Source organism: Heterodontus francisci, chromosome 36, assembly GCF_036365525.1.
Source record: "Heterodontus francisci isolate sHetFra1 chromosome 36, sHetFra1.hap1, whole genome shotgun sequence".
In the NCBI taxonomy this organism is placed as follows: domain Eukaryota; kingdom Metazoa; phylum Chordata; class Chondrichthyes; order Heterodontiformes; family Heterodontidae; genus Heterodontus; species Heterodontus francisci.
Genome location: NC_090406.1, coordinates 44,054,744 through 44,077,021, shown reverse-complemented (window position 1 = coordinate 44,077,021; position 22,278 = coordinate 44,054,744). Strand labels below are relative to the sequence as shown.

The following is a 22,278-nucleotide window of genomic DNA, read 5'->3' as shown; positions in this document are numbered from 1 at the left end:
TCTTCACGAGTGCATGAAACGTGTTAGCGCTTGATGGATCCATTTTAATTTAAGGCGTTGATAGTTGTATAAAGGTTTTTAATGCAGGTTTTAAAAGGGGATATTTTGATTGACTATGCATGCGTTATGGGTTGCAATAATATTGAAGGTGACGCAGGGTTGGTGCGGGCACTGCAGTACCATGGAGGAGGGGTGTGAGCTGTTCCATCTTGATTTCCACAAAATAAAAAAGAAAGTCAAAACTTGCATTTATATTGTACATTTCATGATCTCAGTACATCCTACTGCTCTTTACAACCAATGAAGTACTTATTGATGTATAGTCACGGTTGTAATGTAGGAAACATGGCAGGCAATTTGTGTACAGCAAGCTCCCACAAACAGCATTGTGATAAATGACCTGATAATCCCTATTAATGATGTCGGTTGAGGGATAAATATTGGCCAGGACACCGGAAGAATCCCCTGCTGTTCAAACTATTGCTGTGGGATCATTTGTATTCACCGAGTTCCAATCACACCATGGCAGCTGGAGGAATTTAAATTCAATTAATTAATAAATCTGGAATAAAAATATAGTCTCAGTATGATGATCATGAAACTATCAGATTGTCGTTAAAACCCATCAGGTTCACTAATCGGCATCGACCTAGACACCAGCAGCACATCCTGCCCAGTTGACCATCCAAAGTCCTCCTCACTAAATCCTGGGGACTTGTGCCAGAAGTCTCAGAGACTTGTTAAGTAGCAGCCTACCATAGTCACATTCACTGCATCATACTTTATAGACAATGTCCCAGACTCCTTCATCACATTGGGAGTCCTCAACATTAACTGCAGATCCGATGAAGTCTCATGGCCTCAGGACCGACATGGGCAGGGAGCCCTCCTGCTGATTACCACCTCCTGCCCTCCTTCAACTGATGAATCAGTACTCCTCCATGTTACACACCACTTGGAAGAAGTACAAAGAGTAGCAAGGGCACAGAATGTACACTGGGTGCGGGACTTCAATGCCCATCACCAAGCTTGGCTTGATATCACCACTACTGACCAAGCTTGCCGAATGCTGAAGGACATACCTGCCAGACTGGCCCTGGCAGGTGTGAGGAAACCAACAAGAAGGAAATACCAATTGATCTCGTCCTCACCAATCTACCTTTAAAGCCGCATCTATCTATGACCATATTGGGAGGAGTGACCACAGTCTTTGTGGAAGCAATGTCCCATTTTCACACTGAGGACACCCTCCATCATGTTGTGCGGCACTACCACCGCACTAAGTGGGATAGATTCAAAACGATCTGGCAGCTCAAAACTAGGCATCCATGAGGTGCTGTGGTCCATTAGCAGCAGAATTGTATGACACTACACTATGTAACTTAATGGCCTGGCATATACCTTGTTACGACCAGTTGAAAAGGGGTCTAGGGGTTCCCTCTTAGCCTTTGCCTGGTTTAACCATAACAGGATTTAATTTTAGAAACACTGTGTTTTTAGCTCCCTCTTCAGTGAATCCTTGTTCACTTCTGCAATTGTAAGTCAAAGAAATCAGACAGGTTTCCTTAGATTTAAACAAGAAAGGTAGAAGTTTATTAATCTTAAACTCTAATCTGGTTAATGACTACGAATATGCAACGCGACCACGCTAGCATGCATACGCGATAAACACACATGCAGGTAAGAGACAGAAAAAGTAAAAAGAATAAAGGGGAAAAGTTTGAGGCAATTATTCACTGTCCTTTGAGTTCAATGTGGAGTCTTTGTTGCCGGTAAGTCCTGCTATTTGTTGGGGCCCTGTTCATGCTTCAACTTGTTTCAATTTAAGAGTCTTTTCTCTCTTGAGGTTTACGTGTCTTCTGTGGGTCCAGTGACTTGGGAGAAGGCAAGAGAGAGCCAGCCAGGAGAGGGGCTTCCTTGTTCGAGCTTCCGTTGCAAATTGCCTTTTGAATTCTTTTCTGTGTGACACAAATAAAAACCCAAGTTGGCCAGTAGGTCAATCATGTGACTAACTGGCTTAACCACTTCTGCTTTTGTGGATTGTATTGTCTTAGCAGGCCCTGGAATGAACTTCCTTACACCTTCAATGTCTGGTGATCAAAATCCATTATTAATTGTTTCCACAAGCAGCGTCTCTTAGTATGCAAATGCCCTGCCTGCCCAGTGTCTGGTGATCCTCAAACAAGTCATTTCTTCACTCCAGCAACAGTTTAAAATTGATCATATGGCAAAATTAATATGCCTCGTTCTTGGTAGGTGTGAGTCTGCATGACACCCTCATTATGTTATTACCATCAAAGATAGATCCAAGGAAGAAGCATATAAATTTGCAAGAAAAAACAACAGATCTGAAGATTGGGAGCAATATAGAATTCAACAAAGGAGGACCAAAAGATTGATTAAGAAGGGGAAAATAGAGTATGAGAGTAAGCTTGCGGGGAACATAAAAACTGACTGTAAAAGTTTCTATAGGTATGTGAAGAGAAAAAGATTGAAGATGACAAATGTAGGTCAGGAATAGGGGAATTTATTATGGGGAACAAAGAACTGGCTGACCAACTAAATGCATACTTTGGTTCTGTTTTCACAAAGGAGGACACAAATATCATACCAGAAATGTTGGGGAACACGTCTTAGTGAGAGAGAGGAACTGAAGGAAATCAGTATTAGTAGAGAAATGGTGTTGGGGAAATTGATGGGATTGAAGGCCGATAAATCCCCAGGGCCTGATGGTATGCATCCCAGAGTACTTAAGGAAGTGGCCCGAGAAATAATGGATGCATTGGTGGTCATTTTCCAAGATTCTATTGACTCTGGAACAGTTCCTACAGATTGGAAGGTAGCTAATGTAACCCCACTATTTAAAAAGGGAGGTAGAGAGAAAGCAGGGAATTATAGACCAGTCAGCCTGACATCGGTAGTGGGGAAAATTCTAGACTCCATTATCAAACATTTTATAGCAGAGCACTTGGAGAACAGTGGTAGAGTTGGGCAGTGTCCGCATGGATTTCTGAAAGGGAAATCGTGCTTGACAAATCGACTAGAATTGTTCGAGGATGTAACTAGTATAGTTGATAAGGGGGAGCCAGTGGATGTGGTTCATTTGGACTTTCAGAAGGCTTTCGACAAAGTCCCACATAAGAGGTTAGCGTGTAAAATTAAAGTGCATGGGATTGGGGGTAGTGTATTGCGATGGATAGAAAATTGGTTGGCAGACAGGAAACAGAGTAGGGATAAATGGGTCTTTTTCTGAATGGCAGGCAGTGACTATTGGGGTACCGCAGGGATCAGTGCTAGGGCCCCGCTATTCACTATATATATATTTTTTATTCATTCATGGGATTTGGGCGACGCTGGCCAGGCCAGCATTCATTGCCCATCCCTAATTGCCCTTGAGAAGGTGCTGAGCTGCCATCTTGAACCGCTGCAGTCCATGTGGGGTAGGTACACCCACAGTGCTATTAGGAAGGGAGTTCCAGGATTTTGACCCAGCGACAGTGAAGTAACGGCGATATAGTTCTAAGTCAGGATGGTGTGTGACTTGGAGGGGAACTTGCAGGTGGTGGTGTTCCCATGCATTTGCTGTCCTTGTCCTTCTAGTTGGTAGAGGTCGCAGGTTTGGAAGGTGCTGTCTAAGGAGCCTTGGTGCATTGCTGCAGTGCATCTTGTAGATGGTACACACTGCTGCCACCGTGCGTCGGTGGTGGAGGGAGTGAATGTTTGTAGATGGGGTACCAGTCAAGCGGGCTGCTTTGTCCTGGATGGTGTCGAGCTTCTTGAGTGTTGTTGGAGCTGCACCCATCCAGGCAAGTGGAGAGTATTCCATCACACTCCTGACTTGTGCCTTGTAGATGGTGGACAGGCTTTGGGGAGTCAGGAGATGAGTTACTCGCTGCAGGATTCCTAGCCTCTGACCTGCTCTTGTCGCCACAGTATTTATATGGCTACTCCAGTTCAGTTTCTGGTCAATGGTAGCCCCGAGGATTTTGATAGTGAGGGATTCAGCGATGGTAATGCCATTGAATGTCAAGGGGAGATGGTTTGATTCTCTAAAATAAAAGCAAAATACTGCAGATGCTGGAAATCTGAAATAAAAACAAGAAATGCTAGAAATACTCAGCAGGTCTGGCAGCATCTGTGGAGAGAGAAGCAGTTAACATTTCAGGTCAGTGAAACTTCTTCAGAACTGGTTAGATTCTCTCTAGTTGGAGATGGTCTTTGCCTGGCACTTGTGTGGTGCGAATATTACTTGCCACTTATCAGCCCAAGCCTGGATATTGTCCAGGTCTTGCTGCATTTCTGCATGGACTGCTGCAGTATCTGAGGAGTCAGGAATGGTGCTGAACATTGTGCAATCATCAGCGAACATCGCCACTTCTGACCTTATGATTGAAGGAAGGTCATTGATGAGGCAGCTGATGATGGGTGGGCCTAGGACACTACCCTGAGGAACTCCCGCAGTGTTGTCCTGGAGCTGAGGTGATTGACCTCCAACAACCACAACCATCTTCCTTTGCGCTAGGTATGACTCCAGCCAGCGGAGGGTTTTCCCCCTGATTCCCATTGACCTCAGTTTTGCTAGGGCTCCTTGATGCCATACTCGGTCAAATGCTGCCTTGATGTCAAGGGCAATCACTCTTACCTAACCTCGAGTTCAGCTCTTTTGTCCATGTTTGAACCAAGGCTGTAATGAGGTCAGGAGCTGGGTGGCCCTGTCGGAACCCAAACTGAGCGTCACTGAGCAGGTTATTGCTAAGCAAGTGCTGCTTGATGGCACTGTTGATGACACCTTCCATCACTTTACTGATGATTGAGAGTAGGCTGATGGGGCGGTAATTGACCAGGTTGGATTTGTCCTGCTTTTTGTGTACAGGACATACCTGGGCAATTTTCCACATTGCAGGGTAGATGCCAGTGTTGTAGCTGTACTGGAACAACTTGGCTAGGGGTGCAGCAAGTTTTGGAGCACAGGTCTTCAGTGCTATTGCTGGAATATTGTCAGGGCCCATAGCCTTTGCAGTATCCAGTGACTTCAGTCGTTTCTTGAAATCACGCAGAGTGAACCGATTTGGCTGAAGTCTGGCATCTGTGATGCTGGGGACTTCAGGAGGGGGCCGAGATGGATCATCAACTCGGCATCTCTGGCTGAAGATTGTTGCAAATGCTTCTGCCTTATCTTTCGCACTGATGTGCTGGGCTCCCCCATCATTAAGGTTGGGGATATTTGTGGAACCACCTCCTCCAGTTAGTTGTTTAATTGTTCACCACCAATCACGACTGGATGTGGCAGGAGTGCAGAACTTAGATCTGATCCGTTGGTTATGGGATCACTTAGCTCTGCCTATCGCATGCTGCTTATGCAGTTTGGCACGCAGATAGTCCTGTGTTGCAGCTTCACCAGGTTGACACCTCATTTTGAGGTATGCCTGGTGCTGCTCCTGGCATGCCCTCCTGCACTCTTCATTGAACCAGGGTTGGTCTCCTGGCTTGATGGTAATGGTAGAGTGGGAGATATGCCAGGGCATGAGGTTACAGATTGTGGTTGAGTACAATTCTGCTGCTGCTGATGACCCACAGCGCCTCATGGATGCCCAATTTTGCATTGCTAGATCTGTTCGAAATCTATCCCATTTAGCACAGTGATAGTGCCACACAACACGATGGAGGGTATCTTCAATGTGAAGGCGGGACTTTGTCTCCACAAGGACTGTGCGGTTGTCACTCCTACCAATACTGTCATGGACAGATGCATCTGCGGCAGGCAGTTTGGTGAGGACGACGTCAAGTATGTTTTCCCCTCTTGGTTCCCTCACCACCTGCCGCATACCCAGTCCAGCAGATATGTCCTTTAGGACTCGGCCAGCTCGGTCAGTAGTGGTGCTAGTTGAAGTCCCCCACCCAGAGTACATTCTGTGCCCTTGCCACCCTCAGTGCTTCCTTCAAGTGCTGTTCAACATGGAGGAGTACTGACTCATCAGCTGAGGGAGGGCGGTAGGTGGTAATCAGCAGGAGGTTTCCTTGTCCATGTTTGATCTGATGCCACGAGACTTCATGGGGTCCAGAGTCGAGGACTCCCAGGGCAACTCCCTCCCTACTGTATACTACTGTGCCGCCACCTCTGCTGGGTCTGTCTTGCTGGTGGGACAGGACATACCCGGGGATGGTGATGACAGTGTCTGGGACATTGTCTGTCCGGTATGATTCCGTGAGTATGACTATGTCAGGCTGTTGCTTGACTAGTTTGTGGGACAGCTCTCCTAACTTTGGCACAAGCCCCCAGATGTTAGTAAGGAGGACTTTGCAGGGTCGACAGAGCTGGGTTTCCCGTTGTCGTTTCCGGTGCCTCGGTCGATGCCTGGTGGTCTGTCCGGTTTCATTCCTTTTTATTGACTTCGTAATGATTTAGATGAGGGAATTAAATGTAATATCTCCAAATTTGCAGATGACACAAAACTGGGTGGGAGGGTGAGTTATGAGGAGGATGCAGAGAGGCTTCAGGGTGACTTGGACAAGTTGAGTAGTGAGTGGGCTAATGCATGGCAGTTGCAGTATCATGTGGATAAATGTGAGGTTATCCACTTTGGTAGCAAAAACAGGAATGCAGATTATTATCTGAACGGCTCGAAACTGAGAGGGGAATATGCAGCGATACCAGGGTGTTCTCGTGCACCAGTCGCTGAAGGTCTGCTGGTCCAACAGGCAGCAAAAAAGGCAAATGGTATGTTGGCCTTCATAGCGAGAGGATTCGAGTACAGGAGCAGGGATGTCTTGCTGCAGTTATACAGGGCCTTGGTGAGGCCACACCTGGAATATTGTGTGCAGTTTTGGTCTCCTTATCTGAGGAAGGATGTTCTTGCTATTGAGGGAGTGCAGCGAAGGTTTACCAAACTGATTCCTGGGATAGCGGGATTGACGTATGAGGAGAGATTGAGTCAGTTAGGATTATATTATCTGGAGTTCAGAAGAGTGAGGGGGGATCTCATAGATACCTGTAAAATTCTAACAGGACTTGACAGGGTAGATGCAGGAAGGATGTTCCCGATGGTGGGGGAGTCCAGGACCAGGGGTCATAGTCTGAGGATGTGAGGTAATCCTTTCAGGACTGAAATGAGGAGAAATTTCTTCACCCAGAGAGTGGTAAGCCTTTGGAATTTGCAACACAGAAAGCAGTTGAGGCCAAAACATTGTATGTTTTCAAGAAGGAGTTCGATATAGCTCTTGGGTCTAAAGGGATCAAAGGGTCTGGGGAGAAAGCAGGAACAGTTGGATGATCAGCCATGATCATAATGAATGGCAGAGCAGGCTCGAAGGGCCGAATGGCCTACTCCTGCTCCTATTTTCTATGTTTCTATGAGTCTTTTCTCTCTTGAGGTGTACGTGTCTTCTGTGGGTCCAGTGGTTTGGGAGAAGGCAAGAGAGAGCCAGCCAGGAGAGGGGCTTCCTTGTTCCAGCTTCAGTTGCAAATTGCCTTCTGAATTCTTTTCTGTGTAGCACAAATAAAAATCCAAGTGGGCCAGTAGGTCAATCATGTGGTCAGTCACTTCTACGTTTGTGGATTGTATTGTCTTAACAGGCCCTGGAATGAGCTTCCTTACACCTTCAATGTCTGGTGATCAAAGTACACTATTATTTGGATCAGGGAATAGTCCTTTGTCTCCACAAGCAGCGTCTCTTAGTATGCAAATGTCCTGCCTGCCCAGTGTCTGGTGATCTTCAAACAAGTCATTTCTTCACTCCAGCAACAGTTTAAAATTGATCATATGACAAAATTAATATGCCTCATTCTTGGTAGGTGTGGGTCTGCATGACACCCTCCTTATATCATTGCCATCAAAGCAGGGAACAAACCTTGGTTCAATTTGGACTGCAGGAAAACATGCCAGAAACAATACTAGGTATACCTAAAAATGAAGTCCCAACCTGGTGAAACTACAACACAGGATTACATGCATACTAAAGAGTGGAAGTAGCATGCTATAGACAGAGCTAAGCGATCCCGCAACCAACAGATCGGAAAAGAGCATGCAGAGCTACATGTGTGCAGTCTGTGATATGTTCTGGGCTTGGAAGGGGAATCCTGTAGTTTCTAAACAGTCTTATAATATGGTTGTCCTGATCATCACTGGATTGTCCAGAGAGTCCGCCACTTCCCCCCTTCCACTCCCTCCCCCAACCAGAGCTCTATCCAGCTGCTGTCAATTGTTTGAGGTGCGAAATGAAGGTGTTTACTTTTGCAGACATGACATTGGGCACTTGCTGATAATTACTCGGTCTGATATTTGGCTGATGTTACTAGTGGTACATCTAGGATGCCACATTTTCAGACTCCAGAAACTACAGCAGAGGCATGCTAGTCCATCGAGGAGCACTCCTGGTTGCGGCTTCCTTTGTAAGGGGATCCTTTAAAAATTAGATTTTAAAAATTTGCAGTCAAATCTTACAGTGCAGGCCTCAGTCCTTGGCTGGACCCCCAAGTGTGTTCCACTTCTATCTCTGACCGTACACTAGCTCCCAGTGAAGACCCAGCGAGTGAGAACTCTGTCATTTGAAGTCCTTGCCGCACTCCATTCTTCACTGATAGCCATATTTGTTTTGAAACAATTGCTGTTTCCACTTGTAGGGGTGTCCATAACTACAAGTCATAAACATAAGATAGTCACCATTAAATCCAATAGAGAGTGAATGGAATGTGGAACTTGCTACCTTGTGGTAAAGGCCTGCTACCTGACCCGAACCTGATGGGACCCGACGACATTTGTCGGGTTCGGGTCGGGTCGGGCCCATCTTCAGGATCCAGCTGTCGGGTCTGGGTCAGGCTGGGCCGGACACACAGGGTAAGTGCTCTGCTGGTAAGTATTGAAATTTAAAAAATTAACCTGAGCTGGGAGTCTGGGACGAAACAGAGTCTGCGCAGTGAGCGAGTGACATCACTATGACATCATCACGCATGCACTGCAGCTTCCTGGAGGTTCCGAGTCCGAAGGTAAGTCAAGGGATGGTCCATCCAGTCGGGCTCGGGGCAAAATTGGAGGGGCTCTGGTTCGCTGTGGTTTAGTCGGGTTCTTTTTCCCGACCTGAGCAGGCCTTTACCTTGTGGAGTGGTTGAGGGAAGCTAGATAAGCCCATGGGGGAGGAAGGAAATGCTGATGGTGTTAGCTGAAGTAGGGTTGGGAGGAGACTCGTGTGGAGCCTAAACGCTGACCTGGACCAGTTGGGCCAGATGGGCTGCTTCTGAGTTGTAAATTCTGTGTAAATACACAGGCTGGGTTTTCATGTTCTGACTGGGTTTTCTTTCCACAGAGACAAGCTGTCAGAACTCCATGGCAACATGTTTGTGGAAGAATGCACCAAATGTGGCAAGTAAGTTCTCTCCATTTCTGCAACCCCTCATTCCTAGGTTTAATATTCTGATGCAATTATTATTATTTAAAATTAATATTTAATACAATGCTGCTCAACAGACTTGTGAGCAAAGTTATAGCTTTTGGATACGAAATTGGCTGTGTGACAGGAAACAGAGGGTAGTGATTAACCTATGTTTCACGGGCTTGAGGAAGGTTTGTAGTGGAGTTCCCCAGCGCTGGGAGGCTTGACCTTCCAGATATATATTAATTAATATATATTAATGGCCTAGACCTTGGTATACAGCACAGTTTCAAAATTTGTGGGTGATACGAAACTTAGAAGCATTGTGAACTGTGAGCAGGATAGCATAGAGCTCCAAAAGGACATAGACAAGTTGGTGGAATGGGTGAACAATGTGGAGAAATGTGAAGTGATTCATTTTAATAGGAACAACATGGAGAGACAGTATAAAATTAAGGGTACAACCCTAAAGGAGGTGCAGGAGCAGAGGGACCTGGGTGTATATGTGCATTATTAATTGAAGGTAGCAGGACAAGTTGAGAGAGTGGTTAATAAAGCATGCAGTACCCTATGTTTTATTAAAAGGGGCAGAGAGTACAAGACCAAGGAAGTTGTGTTGAACTTGTATAAGACTCTAGTTAGGTCTCAGCTGGAGTATTGCATCCATTTCTGGGTGCTGCACTTTAGGAAAGATGTGAGGGTATTGGAGAGAGTACAGAAAAAATTCATGAGAATGGTTCCAGGGATGAGGAACTTCAGTTATGAAGACAGATTGGAGAAGTTGGGACTGTTTTCCTTGGAGAAGAAAACGCCGAGAGGTGACTTGATGGAGGTATTCAAAATCATGAGGGTCTGGACAGAGTTGATAGGGAGAAACTGTTCCCACTCATGAAAGATCGAGAACGAGAGGGCACAGATTTAAGTTAATTGGCAAAAGGAGTAGTGACATGCGGAAAAACTGTCATGCAGTAAGTGGTTAAGGGCTGGAATGCACTGCCTGAGAGTGTGGTGGAGGCAGGTTCAATCGTGGCATTCAAATGGGAATTAGACTGTTATCTGAAATGTGCAAGGTTACAGGCAGAAGGCGGGGGAATGGCACTAAGTGAATTGCTCATTCGGAGAGCCAGTGCAGACACAATGGGCTGAATGGCCTCCTTCTGTGCTGTAACAATTCTTAGATTTTGTGATGCTGCAGTAGCAGCTGGATAGATTTCAGCTCATTCACTAGGGCCTGTGTATCATTTCCCCCGACTGTACATTACCTTTTCCAAAAATTCAATGAATTGTATGTATTCCCGGTATCTCATTTAAGATTAATTTTAATGGACTGCTGAAAAATCTAAAATTGAGAAGATCAAAAAGTAATTATCAGTTTGTTGTCATCCAGTGTCTAGCTGGACATCCCACTGGTGTCTAATATAGCTTTATTTGGAAAGGGGAAAACTGGTGAAAAGTTAAGGATGTTGATAAACTTAACACTTCTTTAAAAGTTGAACCTGTGCTGCCATATATTCACAACTGTGAATAATATCTCACTATCTTGGAACTATTACATTTGTTTAAAAAGATGATATCCTAGTTGATGGTGGTGCATTTTTCCTATTGCCCTCCTCAGTCTCTTTGACATGGTTGACTGCACCATCCTTGTTCAACCGCCTTTCCTTCATTGTCCAGCTAGGTGGGATTGTCCTCACCTTCCACAGGACAGGAGGTTGAGACTGCAAACAGCCTGATTCAGCCTGAGTTAATAGCTGGGTGGGGAGTGGAATGAGTGGCGAGGTTACAGAGTTTGTGTCGGGGCCTGAAGACAATGGCTTTGGTCTTTCCCATTCATAGCCAAAGTATGTCCAGTATTGGTTGTTCTTCATGCCCAGTACCATTACCTCTGCAGTCCAATAAGGATCTGCCCTTGTACCATTCCTCTTGTCTTCATGTTTCTCCATGGTAACATCATCCACAGACATGGGTCATCTTCCACATGTACACTGAAGACACCCAACTCTACCTCTCCACCATCTCTTCAATCCCTCTACTGCCTTTTTTTAGACTGTTTGATATCCAGTCTCAGATGAGCCCCAGTTAAACATTAGAAAAACCAAAGCCATTGTCTTCAGCTCCCCAACACAAACTCTAGCACTGATTCCAGCTCATCCTCACCCCCAGCCATTGTCTCAGGCTGTTCGCAATCTTGACCCTAAGCTAAGCTGCTGTGATCCCACTTCCTTTGCATCACAACGATAGATTACATCCACCTCAGTATGATCACCCATCTCAGCTCCTGCCTCAAACATCCGCCACTGAAACCCTCATCAATGCCTCTGCCACGTCCAACTCGACTATTAAAACGCTAACCTGGCCAGCCTCTCATTTTTTCATGTTTTATAAACTTCAGTTCATCCACAACTCTGTACTAAGTCCCACTCATCCATCACCATGTCCTTACTGAACTACATGATGATGTACATTGGTTTACAATCCCACAACACCTCAAATTTAAAATTCTCATTCTCAAGCTTGAATCCCTTCATAGCCTTTTCTCTCCCTTTCTCCAGCCCTACACTTGTCCCCCCACCCCACCCCCCCACCCCCAACTTCGCATTTCCCCAAACTTCCTTGTGCAACCCTGCCACCCCACCACTGCCAACCTCCCCCCACCACCACTTCCCCCCCACTGTTGGCAGCTGTGCTTTCAGCCTTTTAGGCCCATGCTTTGGAATTACTTCCCTAAAGCTCTTTGCCTCTCTACCTCCCTGAAGCCATCTGTCTCCACCCCCCCAACCCGGTTCCTCTCAACTTCCTTATCTTCCTTAAGGACCCTCTTTAATACTCATGTCTTTAACCTATCTGAATGTCTCCTTTGTCTCAGTGACCATTGGTATCTGACTACACCTATGTGGAGTGTCTTGGAGCATTTTTCTATGTTAAAGGTGTTATATAAATTCAGGGTGTGAGCTTTAGCAATAGCTGAAACATACTTATGCTCGAGTACTTACCGCATTGACGAGCACATAAACCATCCCTACAAATAGGCTGCACTCCTAATCTGATCACTGACCTCGGTCAAAATTATTAACTCTCATATAGGCTGCACTGTCAAACTAATTTTTGCGTAAAACTTCAAATTGGCTGCCGGTATTTCTGGATCTGAGAGGAAGATCCTATTCTGTAGGTTGAAAACTGGTTTTGCACCTTTTCTTTCTCCGTCCACCTACCAGTTTGGCGGCGAGTTACATTTTACAGGCCAGCAAAGAAGCTGCAATTACTGTGTCTGTTTCTCCACATCCTCTTTCCCCCTCCCTCCCCACCCCCACCACCGCTGCCCCCACCCACCCACTCAACAAGGGCAGTCAAATTTGGGTCTTCAGGCTTGGGAATGCCTGCTGTGACCTTGTTGGTTGGGATTCTGGCTCTCACCATCAGAAGTATCTGAGCAACTGTAAGTCAGTCATTGTTCAGTTGCTAATTTTGTTGGGGACTGTGCAGCCCAGCAGGCTTTTCTATCCATTCGTGCTCCATAACATTTCTTACTTTGGCTTTATATTGTAAAATCAAGCTGTTGTGTCTAATGAACACAATTTAACACAGTGGTGGATTTTATCACAATGTAGAGCTTGAGTGAACTCACTGCGTAATGCAGGAGCATGTAAGACTATTAAGAAAAATTGGTAGTGAATGGGAAAGATTGAATACTCAGCTGGAATGATTGTTTCCTTTGTCCTTGAAAGGTTGAGGGCTTTTCATTTTCCTTGCATTATAGCAATATCTAGGTCGTTATAGCCAGTTGCTATTACTTTTAAATGACCACTGAACTTCATCCTGTCAGGAATTGCCGAGTGCAAATGTGTAGCTCCTCTTTTTCGCTGAGTTATAACAAAATTGTGCTCATGGTTCCTGAACAGCATAGATTCATATTGCTCTTGATGCTATTGCTTCACTTATTTAGGAATCCTGGATTCTGTTATCCACTGTTGTCGCAAATGATTTAATTTGTGCATCCAGCTTTCCACCTCCCTAGGCTAGCCCTGTTTCCTGTCATATCTTTAGTAACTGCATGAGTGAGAAGTAGTTTTATGCTAAAGAAGTCAGTATTATACATCCTCCTGATTTGCCTCGCCAGCGAAAAATAGACTTCTGTTATGAAATGCAGTTTATTAGCCTTTAATTTTGGTAAGGACATAGCATTAACAGTAGTAGTTGTAGAGCAGTTTAACTTATGCCATTCATTAAGCTTAACTCTTCCTTCTGATAGGATAAACATATCCATCAAAATGAAGAGACATTAGAGTAACAGATAGATGGGATGCCTTGTCTTTGTATATCTCGTGTTTGTGTTTCTTTGTGTTTGCATTTTACTTTGACATATATGTTGGCGGTGAAGGACAACCATGAACCAAGTTAATGTAAGTTAAGTTGCTCATATAAAACAAAATCAAACATTAAACCCTGCACTGGGAATTTAATCAAGTTCACTCGTCCACCGATGCCTCTTGCCTCCCACCTATTTCCACCATAAGAATGTTCACAGAGGTGGCACTCATCTTTCCACAGTCGAGTGTTGCTGTTAAACTAACTGTGCCAAGGTGAGAGAGTAGGTTAGGATGATTGTTACAGTTGGAGTTGTTTCCCCAGCACCATTTTTGTGGTCATGGGTCTACAATTTTCATAAGCAGATTGAGTCTCTTACAAGCCAGAATCTACATCTTTACTGTGCCCAGGTATACAACAGCAGCTTGCATTTATATAGCCTCTGTGACATAGTAAAACATCCCAAGGCCTTTTACCAAAGTGTTATCAAAACAGAATTTCACACTGAGCCACATACGGAGATATTAGAACAGATGAATGACCAAGAATTTGGGTAAATTGATAGGTTTTAAGGAGGGTCTTTTAGCAGAAGAGGGAGGTAACAAGGTTGGAGAGATTTGGGGAAGGAATTCCAGAGTTTGGGGCCCAGAGGACTTGAGGCACAGCTGCCAATGGTGTGGTGAGGCAAAAGGGTGATGTATAAGAGGTTGGAATTCGAGGAATGCAGAGTTGGGACAGGCTCGTTCTAGGTCTTGAGGTTATAGAGATGGTAAAAGGAAATACCATGAAGGGATTTAAGCCTTGCCCTAATCTTGAGTTTTTTTTAAATGTTTCTGTAAGTAACCAACCAGTTTAGTAACTTTAGCTATAGTTAAGTCAGATAATTTGTACACATGCTGGGAGCATCCATTCAGTTCATCCATCCTCTGTGCTTTAACACTGATGTGTGTCCTCAATTCATTAAGGTCTGTTGGATTCCGTATCCATGTGATCTAAAAACTGTTTGCATTGGCACTCTGCATAAGCACTATTTATTCCAGTGAGCTAATTCTCATGATATAGTTGGCATCTGTTTAGTGGAGGGCTGATGACAATCCTTGTGGTTTTAGCTGATCTGAAAACAAGATTGCATTTTAAAAACTACAACAAAACATCCACTTTTGACTTCAGTTACATAGGAAGAACCTTGGAACAGGAGTAGGCCATTCAGGGCGGTATCCTAGTCAGCTTTTTTTTTTCATGGGATGTGGGTGTGTCGCTGGCTATGCCAGCATTTATTGTCCATCCCTAATTGCCCTTGAGAAGGTGGTGGTGAGCTGCCTTCTTGAACTGCTGCAGTGCTTGGGGTGTAGGTACACCCACAGTGCTTTTTTTTTATTCATGGGATGTGGGCATTGCAGGTCAGGCCAGCATTTATTGCCCATCCCTAATTGCCCTTGAACTGAGTGGCTTCTAGGCCATTTCAAGGGCATGTAAGAGTTAACCACATTGCTGTGGATCTGGAGTCACCTGTAGGCCAGACCAGGTAAGGACAGCAGATTTCCTTCCCTAAAGGACATTAGTGAACCAGATGTTTTGACAACAATTGACAATGCTTTCATGGCCATCATTAGACTAGCTTTTAATTCCAGATTTATTAATTGAATTCAAATTCCACCTTCTGCTGTGGTGGGATTTGAACCCATGTCCCCAGAGCAATACCTGGGTCTCTGGGTTACTAGTCCAGTGACAATACCAATACGCCACCGCCTCCCCTTGTTAGGAAGGGAGTTCCAGGATTTTGACCCAGCAACAGTGAAGGAACAGTGATATAGTTCCAAGTGAGGATGGTGTGTGACTTGGAGAGGAGCTTGCAGGTGGTGGTGTTCCCATGCATCTGCTGCCTTTGTTGATGAGTTGCTGTAGTGCATCTTGCAGATGGTACACACTGCTGCCACTGTGTGTCGGTGGTGGATTGGGTGCCAGTCAAGCGGTCTGCTTTGTCCTGGATGATGTCCAGCTTCTTGAGTGTTGTTGGAGCTGCATTATCCAGGCACGTGGAGGATATTCCATCACACTCCTGACGTGCCTTGTAGCTTGTGGACAGGCATTGGGGAAACAGCCTCTGACCTACTCTTGTAGCATTTATGTGGCTTGTCCAGTTCAGTTTCTGATCAATGGTGCCCTCCAGGATGTTAGTGGAGGATTCAGTGATGGTAATGCCATTGAACGTCAAGTGACGATGGTTAGATTCTCTCTTGTTTGAAATGGTCATTGCCTGGCACTTGTGTGGCGTAAATGTTACTTGCCACTTATCAGCTTAAGTCTGGATGTTGTCCTGGTCTTGCTGCATATGGACATGGGCTGCTTCAGTATCTGAGGAGTCATGAGTGGTCCTGAACATTGTGCAATCATCAGCGAACATCCCCACTTCTGACCTTATGATGGAGGGATGGTCATTGACGAAGCAACTGAAGATGGTTGGGCCTATGATACTGATGTTCTGAGACTGAGATGGTTGACCTCCAACAACTACAACCATCTTCCTTTGTGTTAGAAATGACTCCAACAAGCGGAGAGTTTTCCCCCTGATTCCCATTGACACCAGGTTTGCTAGGGCTCCTTGATGCCATACCCAGTCCAATGCTGCCTTGATGTCAAGGGCAGTCACTCTCATCTCACCTCTGGAGTTCAGCTCTTTTGTCCACATTTGGACCAAGGCTGTAATGAGGTCAGGTGCTGAGTGGTCCTGGTGGAACCCAAACTGAGAATCAGTGAGCAGGTTATTGCTGAGCAAGTGTTGCTTGATAGCTCTGTCGATGACCCCTTCCATCACTTTGCTGACTATCAGGAGTAGACTGATCGAGCGGTAATTGGCCGGGTTGGAATTATCCTGCTTTTTTTTTGCACAGGACCTGTGTTCAGTTAAATCATGGCTGAATTGTACCTTAACTCCATTTACCTGCTTTTGTTCCATATCTTGTTATATTGCCTCACAGATATCTGCTGATTACAGTTTTGAAATTTTCAGTTGACCCCCAGCCTCAGCAGCTTTTTGGGAGGGAGCGTTCTAAACTTCCATTCCCCTTTGTGTGAAGAAGTGTTTCCTGACATCATCCTTGAATGGCCTAGCTCTAATTTTAAAGTTATATCCCCTTGATTTCTCCTTCCCCACTTTTCCTATCAAATCTTTTAAAACAGCTCATTTAGATCACCCATTAACCTTTTATAGCCAAGGGAATACAAGCCTAATCTGTGCAACCTACCCTCATAATTTAATCCTTTTGTCCCAGATTTCATTCTGTTAGAAAATTAACTTGCTTGACACGTTCGATGGGCCTTACAAATTATCACTTACTTTGCTACCTGATTGAGTGCTGGATGGAAATGAAGAGAGCAGTGCCTGTTAACTCAACTGAACTAGAGTGTCACACATGTGATTTCTGTCACTTTTCTCTCAAGCTAGATTGGTGATCCACTGGTTCTTTTCTACTGCAGGCAGTATGTTCGAGACTCAGTAGTCGGAACAATGGGGTTGAAAGCGACCGGCCGATTATGTGATGTTCAGAAGGCGCGGGGTCTACGAGCATGCAGGTATGGGATCCTGGTCATGTTATATTGCACACGTTATCTCCAAACATTGAATGATTGTGCTGTATTTTGGAGCATTGACAATCCCAGTTGCCTTTCATGTCTCAGTTAATTTTGACTTGTGTTCATTTCTTTGCACATGTTGATTGAATGTATGTTTGTAACGCTTTCCCATCTGTAGCAAGTGATATCAGTGCCTCTACTTTTTATGCATCCACTTGAAGACAGTTAGTCTTGCTGGATTTGAGTTCCACAGACATTGTGCACCCTTCAGTACCTCACCTGAAAGGGCACACTACATGGGTTAGACTAAACAGTGAGAATTGGCAGGCTAATCAACCATAGAGAGCATCCCACCCAAGCTTAGTCCTGACCTCATCTGACATCTACACATTTGCAGTCCGGGCTGCTGCGTGATAGTTGGGAGTGGGAACCCTATACCTGACACCAAGCTACTTTTGACAGTGATTTCTAACCGAGGTATTGAAGGAAAGAAACTCCATTTGGGACAGACATTTCCCATTTGAATACTTTGCCTTAGTCTGGTGAATGCAGTCAGTTACATGTTATAAAAACAGGTCTGCCATTAGTACCTTCTCTGGTTCAGTTCTATCTCCTAAGTGGTGTGAGCATCTTCCTTTTATGGGAATTAGCTTGCAGTGTCCTGTATCTATTTATAAGAAAACCTGACCCAAGGGCATAACAGTAGTGCCCTTGTGCACAATACTGGATATCCATGTCTTTTCACATGTGCCTCTTCAATCTCCCCAAAAGTGGACTGGGCAAACCCTTGCTGCAACAAGGCCAGATACAAATTGATAAGCTGTTTTATTTTATAGCAGGGCGATGATACAGAATAGTGATTATTATCAGACTGGCTCAATTGAATTCCTACAACTTAGCTTCGCAAAGTATTATAAAATAAAGAATACTCCACACTTCCCCAGATTAGTGGCTCATCAAATTGAATTAAACAAGATGGCTTATAACTATCCTCCAGTATTTCTTACTACCTCATCTCAGCAAAAGAACACACAAGAATTAGGGACAGGAGTAGGTCATCCGGCTCCTCGAACCTGCTCAGCCATTCAATAAGATCATGGCTGAACTGATTGAGGCCTCAACTCCACTTTCCCGCCTACCGCACATAATCCTTCACTCCCTTGTCGATCAAAACTCTTATCTAACTCAGCTTTGAATAAATTCAGTGACCCAGCCTCCACGGCTATCTGAAGAAGAGACTTCCACAGACTAACGACCCACTGAGAGAAAAAATTTCTCCTCATCTCTCTTAAAAGTGAGACCTCTTATTCGTAAACAAGAACACAAGAAATAGGAGCAAGAGTAGACCATGTGGCCCATTGAGCCTGCTCCGCCATTCAAAACAATCATGGCTGATCTTCGGATTTAATTCCACTTTCCCGCCTGCTTGCCATATCCCTTGATTCCCCGAGAGACCAAAAATCTATCTATCGCAACCTTAAATGTATTCAACGATGGAGCATCCACAACATCTGGGGTAGAGAATTCCAAAGATTCACAACCCTTTGAGTGAAGTAATTTCTCCATCTCAGTCCTAAATGATTGGCTCCTTATCCTGAGACTGTGCCCCTGTGTTGTAGATTCCCCGACCAGCGGCAATAATCATTGCCTCTACCGTATCCAGCCCCTTTAGAATCTTATATGTTTCAATGAGATCACCTCCCATTCTTCTGAAGTCCAGAGAATACAGGCCCAATTTACTTAATCTCTCATCATAGGACAATCCCCTCATCTCAGGGACTAATCTAGTGAACCTTTGCTGCACTGCCTCCAGTGCAAGTATATCCTTTCTTAAATGTGGAGACCAAAACTGCACACAGTATTCCAGATGTGGTCTCACCAAAACCCTGTACAATTGTAGCAATACTTCCTTATTCCAGTACTCCAATCCTCTTGCAATGCAGGCCAACACACCATTTGCCATCCTAATTGCTTGTTGTACTTGCATGTTAACTTTCTGCATTACTTGTACAAGCACACCCAAGTCTCTTTGAACATCGACATTTACAAGTTTCACACCTTTTTTTAAAAAAATCTGCTTTTTTATTCTTATGACCAAAGTGAATAACTTCACACTTCCCTACGTTATACTCCATCTGCCATCTTGTTGCCCACTTACTTAACCTGTCTATATCTCTTTGCAGCCTCTCTCTGTCCTCCCACAGCTTATCTTTCCACCTACCTTTGAATCATCAGCAAACTTAGACACATTACTCTCTGTCTCTTCATCTAAGTCATTAATATATTTTAATAGCTCAGGCCCCAGCACTGATCTTTGCGACACTCCACTATTTACTGCCTGCCAACTTGAAAATGCCCAGTTTATGCCCACTCGTTGCTTCCTGTCTGTTAACCAATCATCTATCCATGTTAATATATTACCCCAATTCGATGAGCCTTTATCTTGCCAATTAACCTTTTGTGTGGCACCTTATCAAATGCTTTTGGAAATTCAGTTATACTACATCTACTGGTTCCCCTTTATCAACCCTACTAGTTACATCCTCAAAAAAACTAATAAATTTGTCAAACAGTATTTATTTCCCTTTAATAAAAACACGTTGACTTTTTCTAAAGATACTGTGATTAAACTGTGTTCCCTAGTTCTAGTCTCCCCACAAAAGGAAACATCTGATTTCCACTCTATCAAGTCTCCTCGGGATCTTATATGTTTCAATAAGATTACCTCTCATTCTTCTAAACTCCAATGGATATAGGCCCAACCTGCTCAACCTTTCTTCATAAACTAAGCCCGTCATCCCCGGAATGAGTTGAGTGTACCATCTCTGAACTGCTTCGAACGCGATTATATCCTTTTCGAATAAGGAGAACAAAGGTGTACACAGTACATCAGATGTGGTCTCACCAAGGACCTGTACAGCTGCAGTAAAACTTCTCTACTTTTATATGCGATTCCCCTTGCAATTAACACCAACGTTCCATTTTCCTTCCTAATCATTTGCTGCACCTGCATACTAACTTTTTGCGATTTATGTACCAGGGCACCCAGATCCCTCTACCACAGAGTTCTGCAATCTAGAAGTGTGAGGTGATGCATTTTGGGAGGACTAACAAGGCAAGGGAATGTACAATGGATGATAGGACCATAGGAAATACAGAGGGTCAGAGGGACCTTGGTGTACTTGTCCATAGATCACTGAAGGCAACAGCACGGGTCGATAAGGTGGTTAGGAAGGCATATGGGATACTTGCCTTTATTAGCCGAGGCATATAATGTAAGAGCAGGGAGGTGATGGGGCTGTATAAAATGCTGGTTAGGCCACAACTGGAGTACTGTGTACAGTTCTGGGCACCACACAGTAGGAAGGATGTGATTGCACTGGAGAGGGTGCAAAGGAGATTGACCAGGATGTTGCCTGGGCTGGAGCATTTCACTATGAAGAGAGACTGGATAGGCTAGGGTTTTTTTTCCTTAGAGCAGTGAAGGCTGAGGGGAGAGATGATTGAAATATACAAAATTATGAGGGGCATTGATAGGTTAGATAGAAAGAAACTATTTCCCTTAGCGGAGGGGTCAGTAACCAGGGGGCATAGATTTAAGGTAAGGTGCAGGAGGTTTAGAGGGGATTTGAGGAAATAAAATTTCACCCACAGGGTGATTGGAATCTGGAACGCACTGCCTGAAGGGGTGGTAGAGGCAGGAACCCTCGCAACATTTAAGAAGTATTTAGATGAGCACTTGAAATGCCATAGCATACAAGGCTATGGGCCAAGTGCTGGAAAATGGGATTAGAATAGTTAGGTGCTTAATGGCCGGCACAGACACGATGGGCCGAAGGTCCTGTTTCTGTGCTGTATGACTCTGACTCCCTCCAGTTAAATAGCATACTGCTTTTCTATTTTTCCAGCCAAAGTGGACAAGTTCAGATTTTCCCACATTGTACTCCATCTGCCAAATTTTTGTCCACTCATTTAACCTATCTATATCCCTTTGTAGACGCTTTACCTCCTCATCGCAATTTACTTTCCTTCCTATCTTGGTGTCATTGGCAAACTTAGTGACCATACATTTGTTCCCTTTATCCAAGTCATTGATATAGATTGTAAATAGTTGAGGCCTCAGCACTAATCCTTATGGCACTCCATTCGTAATGGTTTGTCACCCCGAAAATGACTCATCTATCCCTACTCTCTGCTTCTGTTAGCTAACCAATCCTCTATCCATGCTAATATGTTTCCCCTTCACCATGCGCTCTTATTTTGTATAGTAACCTTTGATGTGGCACCTTATCGAATGCCTTTTAGAAATCCAAGTGCACCACATCTACAGGTTCACCTTTATCCACCTTGCTTGTTATTTCCTCAAAGAATCTAATAAATTGGTCAAACATGATTTCCCTTTCACAAAACCATGTCGGTTTTGCCTGGTTGTATTATGATTTTCTAAATGTCCTGCTATTATCTCCTTAATAACGGATTCTAGCAGTTTCCCTGTGACAGATGTGAGGCTAACTGGCCTATAGTTTCCTGCTTTTTGTCTCCCTCCTTTCTTGAATAGAGGTGTTACATTAGCGATTTTCCAATCCTCTGGGATCTTTCCGGAATCGAGGGAATTTTGTACCATCACAACCAATGCATCTACTATCTCTGCAGTCACTTCTTTTAACGCCCTAGCTTGCAAGTCATCAGGTCCAGGGTTCTAATAGTTTTCCCAGTACCTTTTCCCTAGTGATTGTTTTAAGTTCCTCCCTCCCTTTTACCTCTTTATTTTCAAATATTCTTGGAATTTTTTTGTGTCTTCGACAGTGAAGACTGACATTGATTATCTGTTCAATGCTTCTGTCATTTCCTTGTTTCCCATTATTAATTCCCCAGTCCCACTCTCTAAAGGACCAATGCTCACTTTAGTTACTCTTTTCCTTTTTAAATACGTAGAAATCCTTACTATCTGTTTTTATATTTCTAACTAGCTTTCTTTCATACTGTAATTTCTGTCATTTTTTTATTAGTCATTCATTGCTGGTTTCTTTAAAT

General features: G+C 44.3%; 1 protein-coding gene across 1 annotated transcript in view; it reads left to right on the top strand.

Annotated features, from left to right (window-relative positions):
• Positions 1–22,278, top strand: part of sirt6 (sirtuin 6) — a 95,029-nt gene that overhangs the window by 43,617 nt on the left and 29,134 nt on the right. The window contains exons 4-5 of the mRNA XM_068016613.1: positions 9,301–9,360; positions 17,149–17,244. Of these exons, the coding sequence (XP_067872714.1) occupies positions 9,301–9,360; positions 17,149–17,244 (156 nt within the window). The remainder of the gene's footprint in view (positions 1–9,300; positions 9,361–17,148; positions 17,245–22,278) is intronic.